General features: G+C 37.5%; 1 protein-coding gene across 1 annotated transcript in view; it reads right to left on the reverse strand.

Annotated features, from left to right (window-relative positions):
- CENPP (centromere protein P) overlaps positions 1-21774 on the reverse strand; it is a gene marked incomplete at its 5' end in the record, with an annotated part of 225920 nt that overhangs the window by 189777 nt on the left and 14369 nt on the right. Inside the window, 2 exons of the mRNA XM_082842608.1 lie at positions 14961-15049; positions 17573-17754. Of these exons, the coding sequence (XP_082698734.1) occupies positions 14961-15049; positions 17573-17754 (271 nt within the window). The remainder of the gene's footprint in view (positions 1-14960; positions 15050-17572; positions 17755-21774) is intronic.

A 21774-nucleotide genomic window follows, 5' to 3' on the forward strand; every position in this document is an offset into this window, starting at 1 on the left:
GCCATCTGTATGTCTTCTTTGCAGAAATGTCTATTTAGATCTTCTGGCCATTTTTTGATTGGGTTGTTTATTTTTTGATATTGAGCTGCTTGAGCTGTTTGTACATTTTGGAGATTAATCCCTTGTCAGTCGGTTCGTTAGCAAATATTTTCTCCCATTCTCTGGGTTGTCTTTTTGTTTTGTTTATGGTTTCCTTTGCTGTGCAAATGGGTTACTTCTTAAAAGAGTGAAATCAGATCCTCACTCCATACCAAAAACCAAAATGAACTCCAAGTGAATGACTTACTTAAATGTTAACACTGAAACCATAAAGTATTAGGAGGGAATATAGACATGTAACTGATTACTGAGTAAGAAAGAACTTTCTAAGCAAACAATAACAACAAAAAAGCAAATATGATTACATAAAAACACAAACTATCGATATAAAATGGCTGTATAACTAAAAGAAAAGAAATAAACAGGAAAATTTGTACTATAAAAATGACAAGGAGATATGAAAACTTAAAAGAAAAAGGCACATAACATGCACTAAAAACTCAGAGGTAAAAGACAAGTTACATGGAAAACAAATGTTTGCTCTGACAAGTAATAAGATAAATGTAAATTAAAACAATGAGATGACACTTTCACCTATAATATTGTTTTGACAATGCATAACTTAAAATGTTTATATTCTCTGTCTCAGCAATTTGAATTCTATGAATATATCATAAAGAAATGAAGACAAAGGCTAACAGCTTCTTATTACAAAAAGCCAAAAACAAGTCTATATTCAATAATGGGGATTGTTAAATAAACTGTTAAGTACTTTGATCTGCAAAATCCAGGTTTTCTCCTTTACTCTAGTAAATTTTCTTCTATTATATATTTACCTATAATTTCTCTTTCATTTTTTCTTGTTTTTGGAAAAATCATATGAATCTTCATTGTCTTCCAGATTTTTCTTCTTTTCAATTGCACTTGTAGGTGATTTTTCTCAAGCCTATCCTCCATATTTTACTCCTAACTACTTCTAATTTATTTTTCAGCACTATAATCATTTTATTCTTTCTTTCTTTCTCCCAGCTCTCTTTCCCTCTTATTCAATTTTCTTTGAATGCTTTCATTTGAGAGTGCAGTTATAATATAGCATGTTCTTTTATTTCCTGGATTAATTATTTCAAAGAGAATTTATCTACATTTTCTAATTCCTTTGATGGCAAGGTTTCTAAATGATGACTAACAAATTCTGCACCATTTTTGTGTTCTGTACTCTGTGGATCTTTTTTCTTAACAGGAGTAGATCTAGCAATTTCTTCTATTTCCTAAGGATATAGAGTGAGTAGATAATGCTTGACTGTTTACCATTTGTCTGGGTAATATCTGACTTGTCTTTCTGTATTTTCAGCTGCTGAAGAAATGGATATTAATGGCTTATAATCACTGTTTAGTTTTTTCCGCTGCTCAAGAATATAGTGGGAATTGTTAGGAGCAGCTGTAGTCAAAGTAGACTGTTTGTGGGCATCTACCACCATATCTCATCAAAAAAAAATTCCAGGGCTTCCCTGGTGGCGCAGTGGTTGAGAGTCCACCTGCCGATGCAGGGGACGCGGGTTCGTGCCCCGGTCCGGGAAGATCCCACATGCTGTGGAGCGGCTGGGCCCGTGAGCCACGGCCGCAGAGCCTGCACGTCCGGAGCCTGTGCTCCGCAACGGGAGAGGCCACAACAGTGAGAGGCCCGCGTACCGCAAAAAAAAAACCAAAACAAAACAAAACAAAAACACAACAAATTCCAGAACATTCTTACAACTCAATAATGAAAAGACAAATAACCCAATTAAAAACTGGGCAATGGATCTCAACAGACATTTCATCAAAGATGATATACAAATGGCCAATAAGGTTATAAAAAGATGCTCAACATACTAATCATAATCTGGTACTTCCATCTGACCCAGTAATTCTCTACCTAGATTTATATAAGAAAAATGAAAACATAACGTCCACTTAAAAACTTATACATGAATATCTTCAGAAATGTTATCCATAACAGCCAAAAGGTGAAAACAAGCGAAATGTTTCTCAGCTGACAAATGAATAAACAAAATGTGATAGATCCTCACAATGCAGCCAAAAAAAAATTTAAAAAAGAATAAAGTAATGATATATGCTACAACATGAATGAACCCTGAAAACATTGTGCTAAGTGAAAGAAACCAGTCAAAAAATTTGTAATCATACAAATTATATGATTCCATTTCTATGAAATGCCAAGAATAGGCAAATCCATAGAGATAGAAGATAGATAAGTCAGGTCTGGGCAGAAGAAAGGCAAATGAGGGGTGATAAAGAGCATGGGGTTTCTCCTTGAGGTGATAAAAAAGTTCTAAAATTGATGTGGTGATGGTTGCACAAAGCTGAATAAATTAAAAACTGCTGAATGTATACTTTTAATGGATGAATTATATGGTATGTGAACTACAACTCAATAGAGCTGTTATAACAAAAAAAAGGGGAAAAGAAAAAAAATCTCAGAGAAATGCCTTGTCTTTTGTTTGAGTATGTGGAAGTGTTTTGGATTTTGGCCTTATACCCATTAGAATAGGCAAAGTACCCTGTCAGCATAAAGCCTATGATTTACTGGCCCCTCCATTTTTTATTCATTCATTCATTCATTTATTTTTGGTGTGTTGTGAATTCTTCAATATATTTTTTCTCCATCTCTCTCCTTGCCAGTCATACTGCTAACGAGGTCAACCCACCCCAGTTGGCAAACAAGGGAAGGACCTTGTAAACAACCTGACCTCAAAGACCCTGCATGAGTCTCAGCAGCACATTCCTTTCTACCACAGTCAATTTAAGCCCGCATTTCTCATTCTTCTCTACAACTTAAGGATTTGGGGTAAAGACATTCAAGAAAAGGGTCCTGTAACTTCACAAAATATCCTACATCAGATTTCAGTGTTTTCTTTCATTTGGGTTTGAATGTCATCACATCAGGTAAATTTTCTCTGGAGCCTATGATATGGGACTGTATTCTTTTTTCTTTTTTTTGGATTGTATTCTTTTTAAAAAAAATTTTTTGAGATATAATTGACATATAACACTGTATTAGTTTCAGATGTACAAAATCATGATTACATATTTGTATATATTGTGAAATGATCACATAGTCAATATTCAACACCACACATAATTACAAAAATTTTTTCTTTGTGATGATTTGAAGATTTACTTTCTTAGCAACTTTAAAAAATGCAATAAAGTATTATTAACTATAGTTGCCATACTGTACATTAGATCCCCATGACTAATTTATTTTCTAACTGGAGGTCTGTACCTTTGACCACCGTCACCCATTTCCCCCAACCCCCTCCCCTGGCAACCACCAATCTATCCTCTACATCTATAAGCTTGCTCTTCTTTTTGTTTATGCTGTTTCCTAGATTCCATATATAAGTGAGATCATACAGTACTTGTCTTTCTCTGTCTGAGTTCACTTAGCATAATGCCCTCAAGGTCCATCCATGTTGTCACAAATGGCAAGATTTCATTCATTTTATGGCTGAATAATATTCCATTTTATATACAGACCACATTTTCTTTATCTATTCGTCCATCGATGGACACTAAATTTGTTTCCATGTCTTGGTTATTGTAAATAATGCTGCAATGAACATGGGGGTGCATGTATCTTTTTGAGTTAGTGTTTTTGTTTCCTTTGAATAAAATACCCAGAAGAATTGCTGGATCATGTAACAGTTATATTTTAACTTTCTGAGGAGCCTCCATATTGTTTTCCATAGTGGCTACACCAATTTACATTGCAACCAACAGTGCACAAGAATTCCCATTTCCCTACATCCTCACCAACACTTGTTATTTCTTGTATTATTTACATTACACATTCTAACCAGTGTGAGGTTATAGCTAATTGTGGCTTTGATTTACATTTCCTCGATGAATAGTGTAATGTTGAACACCTTTGCATGTACCTGCTGGTCTTCTGTTTGTCTTCTCTGGAAAAATGTCTAATCAAATCCTCTGCCCATTTTTAATCAGATTGTTTTTTGCACTATTGAGTTTTATGAGTTCTTTACATGTTTTGGATATTAATACCTTATCAGACATGACTTGCAAATATTTTCTCCCATTCAGCCTTGTAATTTTGTTGATGGTTTCCTTTGCTGTGCAGAAACTTTTTAGGTTCATGTAGCTACTTGTTTATTTTTGCCTTTAGTGTCAAATCCAAAAAATCATCACCAGAATGATGTCAAGGGGCTTACCACCTATGTTTTTTCTAGGAGTCTTATGGTCTCAGGTCTTACATTCAAATCTTTAATCCATTTTGAGTTAGGTTTTATGTATGATGTAAGAGTGGTCCAGTTTCATCCTTTTGCATGTGGCCATCCAGTTTTCCCAACACCATTTATGGAAGAGACTATCCTTTCCCCTTTCTATAATCTTGGCTATTTTGACATAAATTAATTGACCGTATATGCATGGGTTTATTTCTTCAGTTCTCTATTCTGTTCCATTGACATATGTATCCATTTTATGCCAACACAATATTGTTTAGACCACTATAGCTTTGTAATGTAGTTTGAAATCAAGGTGCGTAATAGCTCCAGGTTTACTCTTCTTTCTCAAGATTGCTTAGGAGGGACTTGGTGGCACAGTGGTTAAGAATCCGCCTGCCAGGGACTTCCCTGATGGCACAGTGGTTAAGAAACCGCCTGCAAATGCAGGGGACACGGGTTCGAGCCCTGGTCCGGGAAGATCCCACATGCCGCGGAGCAACTAAGCCCGTGCACCACAGCTACTGAGTCTGTGCTCTAGAGCCCGCAAGCCACAACTACTGAGCCCGCATGCCACAACTACTGAAGCCTGTGCGCCTAGAGCCTGTGCTCTGCAACAAGAGAAGCCACCGCAATGAGAAGCCTGCGCACCACAACAAAGAGTAGCCCCTGCTCGCCACAACTAGAGAAAGCCTGCACACAGCAACAAAGACCCAACGCAGCCAAAAATAAATAAATAAATAAATTTATAAAATTAAAAAAAAAAAACGAATCCGCCTGCCAATGCAGGGGACACGAGTTCAATCCCTGGTCCAGGAATATCCAACATGCCGTGGAGCAACTAAGCCCATGCGCTACAACTACTGAGCCTTCTCTCTAGAGACCGCAAGCCACAACTACTGAAGCCCGCACGCCTAGAGCCCATGCTCCACAATAAGAGAAGCCACCGCAATAAGAAGACTGCACACCACAACAAAGAGTAGCCCCTGCTCACCGCAACTAGAGAAAGCCCACATGCAGCAACGAAGACCCAATGCAGCCAAAAATAAATAAATTTATTTAATAAAAAAAAGATTGTGTTGGCTATTTGGGATCTTTTGTGGTTCCAAACAAATTTTAAGAGTTTCTTCTATTTCTGTGAAAAACATCGTTGGAATTTTGGTAGGGATTGCACTGAATCTGTAGATAACTTTCATCAGTATGGACATTTTAACAATATTAATTCTTCCTATCTATGAGCATGGAGTATCTTTCTACTTATTTGTGTTATAAACTTCTTTCATCAATGTCAGACTTTTCAGCGCACAGCCCTTTCACCTCCTTGGTTAAACTTATTTGTAGGTATTTTATTCTTTTTGATGCTATTGTAAATGAAATTGTTTTCTTAATTTCTCTGATAATTCATTATTAGGGTATAGAAATGCAACAGATTTATTGATTTTGTATTCTACAACTTAACTGAATTAGTTCATTTGTTCTAACAGTTTTTCTGGTTCTTTTTTTTTTTTTGGTGGAGCCTTTAGGGTTTTCTATAAATAATAACATGTCATCTATGAATAGTGACAGTATGACTTCTTTCTTTCCAATTTGGATGCCTTTTATTTCTTTTTTTTAATCTAACTGATCTGGCTAAAACTTCCAATATTGTGTTGGATAAACACAGTAAGAGAGGGCATCCTTTGTCTTATTCTAGATATTACAAGAAAAGCTTTCAGCTTTTCACTATTGAGTATGAAGTTAGATGTGAGCTCATCATACATGTCCTTTATTATTTTGAGGTATATTCCCTCCATACCCACTTTTTAAAACATTTTATAATAACTTTTATCTTTTTCTAACATCTTTATTGGAGTATAATTGTTTTACAATGTTGTGTTAGTTTCTGCTGTATAACAAAGTGAATCAGCTATACGTATACATATAACCTCATATCTCCTCCCTCTTGCATCTCCCTCCCACCCTCCCTATCCCACCCCTCTAGGTGGTCTCAAGGCATGGAGCTGATCTCCCTGTGCTATGTGGCTGCTTCCCACTAGCTATCTAGTTTATTTATTTATTTTAATTTTTTAAACATCTTTATTGGAGTATAATTGCTTTACAATGTTGTGTTAGTTCCTGCTGTATAGCAAAGTGAATCAGCTATACATATACATATATCCCCATATCCCCTCCCTCTTGTGTCTCCCTCCCACCCTCCCTATCCCATCCCTCTAGGTGGTCACAAAGCATCAAGCTGATCTCCCTGTGCTATGCGGCTGCTTCCCACTAGCTATCTATTTTACATTTGGTAGTGTATATATGTCAGTGCCACTCTCTCACTTCGTCTCAGCTTACCCTTCTCCCTCCCCATGTCCTCAAGTCCATTCTCTATGTCTGAGTCTTTATTCCTGTTCTGCCCCTAGGTTCATCAGAACCTTTTTTTTTTTTTTTAGATTCCATATATATGTGTTAGCATACGGTATTTGTTTTTCTCTTTCTGACTTACTTCACTCTGTATGACAGACTCTAGGTCCACCCACCTGACTACAAATAACTCAGTTTCGTTTCTTTTTATGGCTGAGTAATAGTCCATCCATCTGTCAATGGACACTTAGGTTGCTTCCATGTCCTGGCTATTGTAAACAGTGCTGCAATGAACATTGTGGTACATGTCTCTCTTGGAATTATGGTTTTCTCAGGGTATATACCCAGTAGGGGGATTGCTGGGTCATACAGTAGTTCTATTTTTAGTCTTTAAAGGAACCTCCATACTGTTCTCCATAGTGGGTGTATTGATTTACATTCCCACCAACAGTGCAAGAGGGTTCCCTTTTCTCCACACCCTCTCCAGCATTTATTGTTTGTAGATTTTTTGATGATGGCCATTCTGACCAGTGTGAGGTGATACCCCATGGTAGTTTTGATTTGCATTTCTCTTATCATTAGTGATGTTGAGCAACCTTTCATGTGTTTGTTGGCAATCTGTATATCTTCTTTGGAGGAATGTCTATTTAGGTCTTCTGCCCATTTTTGGATTGGGTTGTTTGTTTTTTTGATATTGAGCTACATGAGGTGCTTGTATATTTTGGAGGTTAGTCCTTTGTCAGTTGCTTTGGTTGCAAATATTTTCTCCCATTCTGAGGGTTGTCTTTTCGTCTTGTTTATGGTTTCCTTTTCTGTGCAAAAGCTTTTCTATACCCACTTTGTTGAAGTTATTACCATAAATTGTTGCTGAATTTTATCAAATGCTTTTTCTGCATTTATTGAGATAATCATATGATGTTTTATCCTTCTTTTTTGTTCATGTGGTGTAGCACATCGATTGATTTGCAAATGTTGAACCATCCTTGCATCCCTGGAATAAGTTCCACTTGATCATTGTGAATGATCCTTTTAATGTATTGCTGAATTTAGTTTGTTAATATTTTGTTGAAGATTTTTACATCTATGTTCACCAGGGATTTTGGCTTATAACTTTCTTTCCTGTGCCCTTGTCTATTTGGGGTATCAGAGTAAGTTGGCTTTCTAAAGTGAGTTCAGAAGTGTTCCTCCTCTTTTTGGAAGAGTTTGAGACACACTGGTATTAATTCCTCTTTAAATGTTTGCTAGCAGTCATCAGTGAAGCCATCTGGTCCTGGATTTTAGTTGGGAGGTTTTAAATTACTGATTCAATCTCCCTATTAGTAACTGGCCTGTTCAGATTTTCTATTTCTTCCTGATTCAGTCTTGGAAGGTTGCTTTTAGGAGTTTATCCATTTGTTGGTGCATAATTGTTCACAGTAGTCTCTTATGATCCTTTATATTCCTGTGGTAGCAGTTGTAATGACTCATCTTTCATTTCTGATTTTATTTGAGTCTTTTTTTTTTCTTGGTGAGCCTAGCTAAAGATTTATCAATTTTGATTATCCTTTCAAAGAATCTGCTTTTAGTTTCATTGATCTTTTCTAACGTCTTTTTAGTCTCTATTTCATTTGTTTCTGTTCTGATCTATGTTCATAGGTTTTTTTGTTTGCTTTGCTTTGTTTGTTTGTTTTTGGCCCCACCAAGTGGCTTGCAGGATCTTAGTTCCCCAACCAGGGATTAAACCCAGGCCCTCGGCAGTGATAGCACAGAGTCCCAACCACTGGAACACCAGGGAATTCTCTCTGATCTATGTTATTCCCTTCCTTCTGGTAACTTTGGGCTTCATTTGTTCTTCTTTATCTTTATACCTCAGTTCCTTGAGGTATCAAGTTAAGTTTTTTGAGATTTTTCTTGTTTCTTTAGATAGGCGTATATTGCTATGGTCTTCCCTTTCAGAACTGCTTTTACTGCAGTCCATAAGTTTTGGTATGTTGTATTTCCATTTTCATTAGCCTCAAGGTATTTCTTTATTTTGCTTCCATTTCTTTTTTGACCCATTGGTTGTTCAGTAGCATGTTTTTAATCTCCACATATTTGTGAAATTTCCAGTATTCTTCTTGTAATTGATTTCTAGCCATACCACTGCGGTTGGAAAAGATGCTTGACATCATTTCAACCTTCTTATATTTAAGACTTATAACATATAAGAATATATGTTCTATCCTGGAGAATGTTCCATATATACCTGAAAAGAATGTGTACGCTGTTGCTTTTGGAAGGAATGTTCTATATACATCTGTTAAGTCAACCTGGTCTAACGTGTTCTTTAAGGTCAATGTTTCCTTATTGATTTTCTCCCTGGATGATCTATCCATTGATGTGTGATCAATTTAAGGTCCCCTATTATTATTATATTGATGTCAGTTTCTCCTTTAGGTCTGTCAATATCTGCTTTATATATGTAGGTGCTCCTCTGCTGGGTGCATAAATATTTATAAATCTTATATCCTCTTGTTGAATTGACCCCTTTATCATTATGTAGTGCCCTCCTGTCCCTTATTATCGCCTTTTTTAAAAGTTTATTTTGTCTGATATAAGTATACCTAACACAGATTTCTTCTGGTTTTCATTTGCATGGAATATATTTTTCCACCCCTTCACTTTCAGTCTGTGTGTGTCCTTACACCTGAAGTGAGTCTCTTGTAGGCAGTGTACAGAGGGGTTTTGTTTTTTATTTGTTTATCTACTCTATTTCTTTTGATGGGAGAATTTAGTCCATTTACATTTAAAGTAATTATTGATAGGTATGTACTTAATGCCACTTTGTTCATTATTTTCTAGTGTTTTGTAGTTTCTCTGTTTTTCTCTTGCTTTCTTCCTTTGTGGTTAAATGACCTTCTTTAGTGGTATGCTAATATTCCTTTCTCATTACCTTTTGTGTATCTACTATAGGTTTTGGCTTTATGGTTACCATGAGGCTTACAAATAACAACTTACATTTACAACAGTCTCTTTTAAGTTGATAACAACTTAAACACATTCCAAAGCTCTACATGTTTACTCTCCCCCTCAATGTTTTATGTTCTTGATTTTACACTTTACATATTTTTATCATGTATATCCCTTAAATAATTATTGTAGTTAGTTGTTTTTACTATTTTTGTCTTTTAACCTATGTATTAGCTTTATAAGTGATGAATTCACTACCTATACTACATATTTACATTTACCAGTGAGATTTATACTTTCATGTTTTCCTGTTACTAATTAGTGCCATTTCTTTTCAGCTTAAAGAAATCCCTTTAACATTTCTTTTAAGGCTGATTTAGTGGTGATGAACTCCTTTAGCTTTTGCTTATCTGCAAAATTCTTTTACCTCTTCTTCGATTCTGAATGATAACTTTGCCAGGTTGATAATTCTTGGTTGGAAATTTTTTTCTTTCAGCCCTTTGAATACTTATGCCACTCTCATCTGACCTGCAAAGTTTCCCCTGAAAAATCTGCTTAAGGTCTTTAGGGTGTTCCCTTGTACATAACAATTGTTTTTCTCTTGCTGCTTTTAAGAGTCTCTCCTTGTTTTCAAATTTTGGTATTTTAATTTTAATGTGTCGGTGTGGGGTTTTTGCGGTTCCTCTTATTTGGAACTCTCTGGGGTTCCTGGATCTGGAGAACTGTTTTCACAGTTTAGGGAAGTTTTCCACCATTACTTCTTCAAATATGTTTTCAGACCCTTTCTCTTCTCCTTCTGGAACTCCTTGTAATGTGAATGTTAGCACACTTCATGTTGTCCCATAAATCCCTTAAGCTATCTTCACTTTTTTTTCATTCTTTTTCATTTTTGCTGCTTTGATTTGGTGAGTTCCTGTGCCCTGTCTTTGAGTTCACTGATCTTTTCTTCTGTCTCATGCTGTCTGCTATTAAAATCTCCAATGTATTTTTCAGTTCAGTTACTGTACTCTTTAGCTTGGGGACTTCTGTTTGGAACTTTCTTATATTTTCCATATTTTGTTGAAGTTCTCCATGTGTTCATCCATTCTTCTCCTGAGTTTGGCTAGCATCTTTATGACCATTACTTTGAACTCTTTATCAGGTAAATTACTTATCTCTGTTTCGTTAAGGATTTTTCCTGAGGTTTAATCTTGTTCTTTCTTGTTTCACACATATTCCTGTTTCTTCGTTTTACTTGATTATCTATGTTGGTTTCTATGCATTACATGAAACAGTGACCTCTCCAGTCTTGAAGGGCTGGCCTTGTGTAGATGAACCTTACTGTTCAACCCTGCCCTAGTTCTTGGTTGTCTCTCAAATCTTTATGATTATCCAAGCTGCCAATTTTATTTTTTATAGCTCCCAGTAGTTGAAGTTGTGCCAGGACCAAATATTCTTTTTAATTTAAAATTTTCCCTATTTTTGAATCTTTTTTTTCATTTCATTGCATTTCAGGGAGAGCAGTTATGAAAACATACTTAACTGTCACTTCCCCCAGAAACTGCCACCCATTTGACTTATTATGCTGCATGGACTGTGAATGCTGACACATGTTAATTATAATGTTCTTGCAACTCCTCACAAACAGTACATTAGCACTAACAACACCAGAGAGTAAATCTGGGGAAAAGAGTTGTATGCTCCAACTGCATCTGACAATAATAGCTGTGCCAACATGGGTAATCATTCAAACATTCTGGGTGTATTTCCCTATAAGAGGGTTGACCTAGATAATCTATAAGGTCACTTTTGGTCCCAGCATTCTATTAATATGATTTTAGGTCACTTTGGTTTCTAACATTGTACTATCATGATTTTATTATAACAATATTCTACAAGTAAGATAATTTTATTGTTTAGGTTACTTTTTAATTTTCTGATAGTTAAATGTCTCCCTCTAGTGGAAATTTTGTTTTAAAAAGTGTTTTAGAACACAGAAGGTTGCTATTTATTTATGACTGTTTTTTTTCTATCAGTCTCAACTATAAAAATCTGCTCAACACGTAAAACAGTAAAATTATTTTAGAAGGCAGTTTGGTACTATCAATCAGAATTTACATGTAAATCTCCTTTAACCTGGCAATTCCATTAGAGAGATAGTTCTAAAAATATACTTACCCAAGTAGGTCTAGAACATCTGAGGGTTTACCAATAAATAATAAAAATCATAAAACTGGAAAGGTGCAGAGAGAAAGGGAGTGTTCTTAACATAGCCTGGGACAGCATGCTCTTTTTGTAGCAAATTAGGTAAAACCAAGCAGTTGAAAAGCACCTACATACTTTGAAATGTATATAATGACAACTTATGTCCCTTTAGAGAGTCAGCAATTACTGTGTTCTATGTCTTTCAAAGAATATAAATTGTTCCTCTCCTTATATATTTTTTTTCCTGCATCCCCTAAAGCATGTGGGACAGAAACTGCTGGTAGTCCCCAATATTTGTACTTCTTTCTTGCTCCGATTTTTCACTGGCTACATGGCCATGCATAATGAAGGCTAAATTTCCAGCCTCCCTTGCACTAATTTATTGGCCATTAGAATGTAGGTGAAAACGATGGGTGTTACAACTTCTGAGAAGTGTCTTTCAATGGAAAAGGTGAGCTCTGGTTTGCCCAGCCCTTTCCCGATGTCTGAAATGCTAAAGTGATAACTGCACTATGATTTGGAAGTCACATGGGTGATGGCAGAGCCTGATGATCATGAAACCACCATACTAGCCCTTGAAAACATATCCTGCAATTTTGTTTAAGCAATAGAGAAATAAACTAGTACTTTGAACCTTCGTTATTTTTAAGTTTTCTGTTATGTGCAGCTCAACTAATTCTAATTCATTCAACATGTGAGCTAACAGTATAACTTTAGGCCAATACTAAATGGTTACAAAATTTTCAATCATGCTTTGGTGGTATGAGGATCAGAATATTAGCTTAAAAGGTGAGGTCTGGGCTGGTGCCACTACTGCCTGGTAGGAGGTAGGGAGCATAGCCACTATAGCAGGGGTAGCAGGTCCTGTATGGTAGGGCCCACATGGCTCTGGTCCTGTCTATTTGGCTTCATGGTGGCCACCCAGGACCATCAAGCTAAGCTACTGTGGGAGCTGCAGGGGCCCAGTGCCAGTTCATGCTGGGAATGCCTCTGGTCAGGTAATAGCCATTCTTAAGAAGCACGTCGCATTATAAAAAATGCCCCCAAACTGAAACCTCATCCTTGATCTAACTCATGATGTGATCAAATTACCACTTGATGCTTTTCTTCAGAGGCTTAAGGTGACCACAGTATGGAACTTCAACAAAATGAAATTAAAATATTCCAGTCTATTTTATCTCTCAGGCCAAAGCCCCACTAATGAGCACACTAATCAATCTGGCCACAAACTATCCTGGAATGTATAGCTCCACTGAGCAGCTCGTTCACCTCAACTTCAGAGGATGGTCTTTCTTTTTTCTGTTGGACTTGTGGACATCCTCCCAAGGATAAGCCTAATTTTGCTAGCAGTCTAACTTCTCTCCAGATAAGTCAGGAAGTGACTATAAAAAAGGTGAATGCCAACAGCAGAAAAAGCCTGTAGGACCCCAAGGCTACTAGGATGACCCTGAGCAGTTTCCTGGACAATGTATACACTGATAGTGCAGATGTTCTCAGACATGGAACTAGACCTCAAACCTCTGACTCTGCCAACCCGACACAGATTATAGGCCTGGCCATTAATGGAGGCCAGAATGCAGGTAAGCATTTGGTATCTCACCACTCTGAGCTTAGGATCACATTAGCCATAAAGAAAGAAAAGGCAGTTGTCCAACTATGCAGCCTTATGCAATGAGACAACATCCAGGAATTTCTGGGCCACACAATGGAGAAGTCTGGAGTCCTGGCATGGGCTTTTCATCCTAAACGAGATCAACCCATTTGGGTCCATATTCTGTTTTAGTCTTCAGCAGATGATGTTTGAGGTCATACAGAACTACAATATCATCTTGGTGACTCTGCATGGCTCTAAGGCCTGGTGCCAACCTGGGATCAGTTTACCTTCCCTAGGGACACTCATCACCCATGTCCATGACATCCTACTCAACCGGCTTTGGCAATGCCACACTGTGGATGTTCTTGGTCACTTTGACAGACTAAACGGGGATACTCTGAGGTGTGAGCAAGCTGGAAACTCTGCCATCAGATGAGAGGCCTAGATATCCCTCAGTCAGTTCTCAGCCTGCCGGGGTCTGTGGTGACAACCACGGACATAGACTGCAAAGAGTTCTCAAGAAGCAAAACCTCTAGCCCAGATACCTGGACCCAGTTACTCTTGACTAGTTGGGGACAGTTTCTGATATGTGACATCAACTCCCATTGCATACAAAAAGGGACAACTTAAGGCTGTTTCTGTGGCTGAGGATAAGCATGAGGAACCCAGGCACATGACTGTGAATGCAAGCAAGCAGCAGATCCATATGACTTCGTTGTGACAACTGGTCTACATCCACTTTAGTTATCTGATGAACTGAGGCCAAGGCAGTGTGCCTGCCCTTCCCTGTTCCTCTCCTCTACACATACTCCCTGTAGGCCCAAACTCATAAAACCAACGGGTTGAAATTGCCTTCTGCTATCAAAGCATGTGCCCAGGATTGATCATTTCTCAAAATTATGCCTGGATCCCATTCTTCTTGGAGCCAGACTTTGAAGATGTCTGAGTCTTGTTCTGCCCTATCCTGGCCAGGGGCTGCACGTTAATATTGTCTGCTTTCTGATTTTATGTGAAAATCCTACCAAGAGTATCTTCCTCCTATGTTGTGTCTCAGCAATCCTGTATAACTTGCTGGCATAACCGTGAACCACCTTGAAGTCTAACCCTCCAGCCCTGAGCAGTCTTCAGATTGTAGTGATCCCACATGGCCACAACTATAGGAGAGGCCCTGAGCAAGAACACCAACTGTGCTGCTCCCAAATACCTGAACCACAGAAAATGGTGAGATAATAAATGTGTTTTGTTGGTTTAAGCTGTTAAATTTGGGAGAAAATGTTAAGCAGCAATAGATAACTAATAGATAATAGATGACTGAGATATCAGCTGATGACTGAGGGCATCCGAGACTGTTCCCATGACCTCGGGGCTTGCACTGGAAGCCCAGGAATATCTTACTAACCGCCCTCCAATAAAGCACTATGCTCTCAGCAACAATCCTACTGCACGCAGTTGCTGGGGTATTCATACTTAAAATTTATTTTTAATGGTACCACTTTGTACAAATGTGCTACGAGGAGGCCCTAGCTCAAGAACGTCTCCTCAACTCAGCCACTGCTGAAGACTGGGGTGTGGGAGTTTTTATTTCATAGCAGCAGAATCTGTGTTATCTACCACATGTATTCTTAATTTACCTGGATTTCCAGAAGCTGAAATTCAAGTTGAAACGTAATCATGTGGCAATTTCCTGATAATCTGTGTCTCTGCAGAACTTTCTTTATACCTGTAAATCATAAAAATAAATATTTTTGTTTGAAAATAACAATTTCCTTTAAATATCTATTATTTAATTTTGTGTGGATACCTATAATATACGTGGGTATATGTGTGAGAGTGTATTTGCATTGAAAATACCTGGAAGAATGTGCACCAAATTGATCGCCTTTGCAAAATAAGATTAAAGACAACTTGTACTTTCTAGTTATCGATTATACCAAAGATTAAGGTAAGAAACAGAAATATGGTAGTATGACCCTAGACAAACTTGAATCATGATAACTGTTAGATATTTTTCATTTTTTCAACATTATCTAGACCTAGTTAGACAATAAATTAAATCCATGTATTTACCTCAGTTAACTCTCAAAACTTTACTAAAATGACAGCAAAAGTATTTTTTTAGGTATAACATGAATACACTCAAATGCATAAAATGCCCTATTCTTAAGTATACATCATGATATATATATATATATGTATATATTTACAAGTGTTTCCCATGTAACCACCACTAAGATCAAGATACAGAAAGTTTAAAGTACCCCATAACGTTCCCTCATGCCCTTTCCAGGCTATACACTATGTCCCCCTCAAGAGAGAACCATTATTCTGACTTTATTACCATCTACTTTTGCTAATGAAGGTATTTTTAAATGAGCACAATTCTCTTTTTTTAATTTTTATTTAGTTTTTTTTAAAAGAAATTGGTAGAGCTTCTTTTTTTCTTTTAATTTTATTTATTTTTGGCTGCGTTGGGTCTTTGTTGCTGCGCATGGGCTTTCTACAGTTGTGGTGAGTGGGGGCTACTCTTCGTTGCAGTGCGAGGGCTTCTCATTGTGGTGGCTTCTCTTGTTGCGGTTCATGGGCTCTAGGCATGCAGGCTCCAGTAGTTGCAGCACGCAGGCTCAGTAGTTGCGGCATGTGAGTGCTAGAACGCGCGGGCTTCAGTAGTTGCGGCACATGGGCTCAGTAGTTGAGGCATGCGGGCTCTAGGCGAGTGGGCTTCAGTAGTTGTGGCACGCGGGCTCAGTAGTTGTGGCTCGTGGGCTCTAAAGCACAGGCTCAGTAGTTGTGGCACATGGACTTAGCTGCTCCGCGGCATGTGGGATCTTCCGGGACCAGGGCTCGAACCCATGTTCCATGCACTGGCAAGCAGATTCTTAACCAATGCGCCACCAGGGAAGTCCCCACAATTCTCTTTTTTTAAAAACTGAAGTATAGTTGCTGTACAATACACATACATTACACATGGACAATATAGTGATCCACAATTTTTAAAGGTTATAGTCCATTTCCAGTTATTATAAAATATTGGCTATATTCCCCATGTTGTATAATATATCCTCGTAGCTTGTTTTATATCTAATAGTCTGTACCTCTTAATCTACCCCTATATTGCCCCTTCCCCCAGAAGGGCACAATTTTACAAGGATAAAGAGAAAAAGATGAGAGTAACCTAATTTTAGAAGCTGAAAATCAGATGGATAAGCTAGATATTACATAAAAAAGTGGAACTAACCTGGCAGATCCAGGAAAATTAAAACCTAAGCCAGCAATGGGGAAAGCTCAGAATCAAGCCCATTCAAAGGCATTCTGAATGGGCACCACCAAGTACCTCTACAGATGGGGTAAACCTGGGGCTCAAAAAGAAAGAGTGAGACTTTTGTACAGTAAAATCTCACTCTCCATATTCTCTGTATTCCGTCTATTCCTTTCAAGTACCTGAAGTGTCTAAATTTCATTTCTACATGTAATTCAAAGTTCCACTGAGGTGAGCTGCCCACCACCTTCTGAGGGTCACTCTTCCTCTCCCTGGTCATGAGGGTTATTTTGGTGGAAAAATCAGGAAGCGTTTCCTAAAGTGATTCCTTCTTCTAAACCAAGTTCCCAACATCCAATCACACAGCTGAATTAGCTTCCCCTTACTTGTTAGTACATCACAGATCCCTGGTAATAAAACGTAAGTCATTGGGACCAGAAACCCTCCTTTGCCAAATGGTCCAGTTCTTGAAATATTTATCTTGGCCACAAGGCCATGCTCATTAGCAGCAGAGCACCACAGATGACACAGCTCTCATGTCAGTAGTGAACAACAGCTAAGATTTACAAATTAATGCTGCTACTGTTCTTAAAGTCACTTATGGCTGTTACTTGACTATTAAGTTACATAATGACAGACTGTGTCTTCTTTAATATCTACCTCAGGCAGCTTTTAAGAGTATTACACACACTGTGATATTGAATAGACACTTGACAAAACAAGTTTACCACAACCACACATTCAAATCATTATCTTGCAGAATTTTAATTCAGCGATAAGGCAACCAATTTCCTATGTATAATAAGGTAAACTTCAGTACCACTTCTAGATTAAAATGAATGCTTACTCTGGAAATTCCCTGGATGCGTAATGGTTAAGACTCCGCACTTACACTGCCGTGGGCCCAGGTTCAATCCTTGGTCGGGAAACTAAGATGCCACACAGTGCAGCCAAAAAAAAAAAAGAAAGAAAGAAACTAATGCTTACTCTTTTCTGTCATCTCAGTGCTCGTTAGGTCCTCTGTCTTCTTGGAGTAATGTCTTATACTGATGCCAGTAAGCGTACTTAGAAACTGAAGTTCTGATTCTAAATGTCCAAGATGACTTCTCAGATCTTTTGACAATTCCCATCCTTCAGAATCTGCTTGGTATACTTCTCGAAATGATTTTCTAAAAAGCAAATGCCACAAATAATTACTTCAAGTAAGAAACCACTAATAAGTGTTTCAACTAGTATCTATAAATTTCTTCAAACCATTCCCATTTTATCCTTCTTACTCTCTTCCCATTAAAACTAGTAAGATTTTTCTTAAAGCCAGTAAGATTTTTCTTAAAACCAATGTGGCTACTAACACTGCAATCATTAATCTCAATATAAAACAAACCTAACCAAGTTATAATACCATTTTCCTACATATTAGAAACAGATATAAAATAAATTATAACAGGAGTACTTTGTAAAATTAAAATGTCTGTTTAGGCTGGAATATTTAAAGTGTTCCAACCTAAATGTCTGATATCCCAAGGCGCCTCAAACTATTTTAAAAGATATGATGAACCTAAAGACAAAATAAATCATCTAGCTTCAACTTCTAAAACAAGTGAAGTATCACAAAGCATTTTATACTCAGAAAGAGATTCTTGCGAAATTGAAGAGTATAGAGGTAAAAATTCCAAACAAATAACGAATAGCATAATCTCTAAACAACACTGTAATCAGATATTCTGCACTGAAAACATAGCTCTGTTTTTCTTGAAAAAAGTAAAATTTCAGCAAATAATCACATTAAATGATATTTTATTTTTTGTAATCCTTTATTGCCATCATGCTATCAGCCACATTCTACACTGCTGACTTCCACTATCTTAAACATGCTTTCCTTTCCTTCTGGGGCATGATTATCCTGATTCTCATTTTACATCTTGGGTCTTCCACTGTCCCTGCTTTTTGTCTCCCGTGTTAGAAGAAAACCCTAACACTCTTGCCTCTGCTCTTCTGAATATGCATTCTCTCATTCCAGAAGAATATCTGGTGATTAATCTCAGCTATTTTATGCCAGTAACTCCTAAAACACACCTTTAATCATCTCTTCTTCCTGCAAGGTAGATTTAACTTGATAAAGCATCAAATGTTTTCTTCTTCAAATTAGTTTTTCCTTCAAATTTCCCTACTCTTGTTAATGATAAAATCTGTCCCCTGCTATAGCAGGTTCCATTTCTTGAGGGTCACCCTTGCTCTATTACTCCTCTCACATCTGGATCTGAGGTCATCTTTTCTGCTCCCCCACATAGCTATCCCTCCTTTTCTAATTCCACTACATTAGCCTATGTTCTTATGACCATATACCATGTCTATAAAGAATAACCTAACTGTATCTTCACACTCATATTTCAAAACTTGTATAAAGCCTGTAGAAATTTTTTAAACTTTGTTTTAATGCTAATTTAAAATATCACTATAAGTATATTCTATGTCATCTGAGAGACTACAACATGTTCTTTTGTATTTGCTTTTTGAAAATTAAATAGATAAAGCTAATGAACAAAAGAACAGAGATAATCTTTATATAAATGAGTTCCTCCCAAGTGAATACTAAACAATGACACAGCAAACTACGGATGAAAATTTCAAGGTATTTCCAACAGAGCAAACTGATAAGAGAACTAAGTAATCACACTAAAGGACAGATATGCAGAACTCAAGAAAGAACTTGTGGCTGAGAAATGGAAAAATGGGGAGTTATTGTTTACTGGGTACAAAGTTTCTCTGTGGGACAATGAAATCATTTTAGAGATGGATAATGATGTGATGGTTGCACAACAATGTGAACTAAACTATATACTTCAAAAGGGTTAAAATGGTAAGTTTTATGTTATGTATATATTACCACAAAATAAAAAGATAACCTGTATATTCTCATTCATAGCAGTAATTTACTTTGAGCAAAACATCACTGGTCCATTACAATTAATGATGCTATTCTGAATGAATTGGGGATATGGGTTTTATGGTTTTGTAGTTTTATTTATTATTTGCAAATTTGTCTTAGTAGCATATTTTTTTTGCCCCAAATTAGATGTTCACAAGAAGATTTTTTTCTTTAAAAGCAAATCTACACAAGACTTGAGTTTAAAACTCAATGATCTAGGATTCTATGAAGATGGCAGAGTAGGAAGCACCAGGAACCTATCTCCCCAACTAGGAAGCAATTGCAGTGGCGGAATCTGTCTGATATAACTTTTTTGGAACTCTGGAGACTGCTGAAGGCTTGCAACTTCATGGAGAAGGCTTAAACATACGTTACAGTAAATCGTGGGCAATTTCAGCTCTTAGCACAGTAGTAGCTACCCACGCCCCCTCCAACAACATGGCAAGCAGCTGTGCACATGTTCTTGGAGCCACCTGCACACAGCTTAGGGGAGCAAGAGTGGGCAAAAAGGACTCTGTCCCCCAAATATTGAGTATCTGTGCTCCTGTTGCTGATTGCGGCTGCTGATCACAGAGAAGCAGACAAAGAGGAGGGTAGTCACTGCTGCAAGCCCCTACCCTCTGGCTGAGGTAGCATTAAGAATATTTAAAGAGCTGTTGCTTTTTGTTTCCCACCATCATTTTTGTCTTTTCTTTTTCAGGAGTCAGACATTAAAGACTAGGACATGAAAAATCAAACTAAATATGTGGGGAAAATTAGAAAATGATTGCACATACCCAAGTAAAAGCTCAGAAAAGACATAATTAGACATTAAGTTTACACTTCAGGCTGATCCTCAGCACACAGACAGCCTACAACAACAACAAAACAACCTAAAACAATAACAAAAAAGTGCAAACACTGGGGAAGAGGGGAGAGAAATCTGATTTCCAGAGTTACCACATTATTAAATTAAAATGTCCAGTGTTCAACAAAATATCACAAGGCATACAAAAAAACAGAAAAGCATGGCCCATTCAAAGAAAAAAAATATTCAAAAGAATCTGTCCCTGAAAAAGACTTAATGGCAGATATATCAGACAAAGACTTTAAAACAGAAGTCTTAAAGATGCTCAGGAATATTACTCAGCCATAAAAGGAATATTACTCAGCCATAAAAAGAAACGAAATTGAGCTATTTGTAATGAGGTGGATAGACCTAGAGTCTGTCATACAGAGTGAAGTAAGTCAGAAAGAAAAAGACAAATACCGTATGCTAACACATATATATGGAATTTAAGAAAAAAAATGTCATGAAGAACCTAGGGGTAAAGCAGGAATAAAGACGCAGACCTCCTAGAGAACGGACTTGAGGTTATGGGGAGGGGGAAGGGTGAGCTGTGACAGGGCGAGAGAGAGTCATGGGCATATACACACTAACAAACGTAGTAAGGTAGATAGCTAGTGGGAAGCAGCCACATGGCACAGGGATATTGGCTCGGTGCTTTGTGACAGCCTGGAGGGGTGGGATAGGGAGGGTGGGAGGGAGGGAGATGCAGGAGGGAAGACATATGGGAACATATGTTTATGTATGACTGATTCACTTTGTTATAAAGCAGAAACTAACACACCATTGTAAAGCAATTATACCCCAATAAAGATGTTAAAAAAAATAAAAAATAATAAAAAAATAATGCACAAAGAAGTATAAAAAAAAAAAGATGCTCAAAGAAATAAAGGAAAATGTGGAGAAAGTTAAGAAGACGATTTGTGAACAAAATGGAAACATCAGTATAAAGACAGAAAACCAAAAAGAAATTCTAGACCTGAAAAGTACAATAACTAAAATGAAAAATTCACCAGAGGAATTCAAAGGCAGATTTGAGCAGACAGAATAATGAATCAGTGAACTTGAAGATAAGACACTGGAAACGGAGACTGAGGAACAGAAGGAAAAAACACTGAAGAAAAGCAAACAGAGCCTAAGGGACGAGTGGGACACAACCACAAGGACCAGCGTATGCATTGTGGGAGTACCAGTAGGAAAAGCAAGAGGAAAAGGGGAGGAAAGACTATTTGAAGAAATAATGGTAAAGGGCTGCCCTGGGGGGGGCGCAGTGGTTAAGAATCCACCTGGCAACGCAGGGGACACAGGTTCGAGCCCTGGTCCGGGAGGATCCTACATGCTGCAGAGCAACTAAGCCCACGTGCCACAACTACTGAGCCTGCACTCTAGAGCCTGAGAGCCACAAATACTGAGCCCGCATGGCACAACTACTGA

This window comes from Leucopleurus acutus, assembly GCF_964270905.1.
Source record: "Leucopleurus acutus genome assembly, chromosome: 7".
Lineage (NCBI taxonomy): Eukaryota > Metazoa > Chordata > Mammalia > Artiodactyla > Delphinidae > Leucopleurus > Leucopleurus acutus.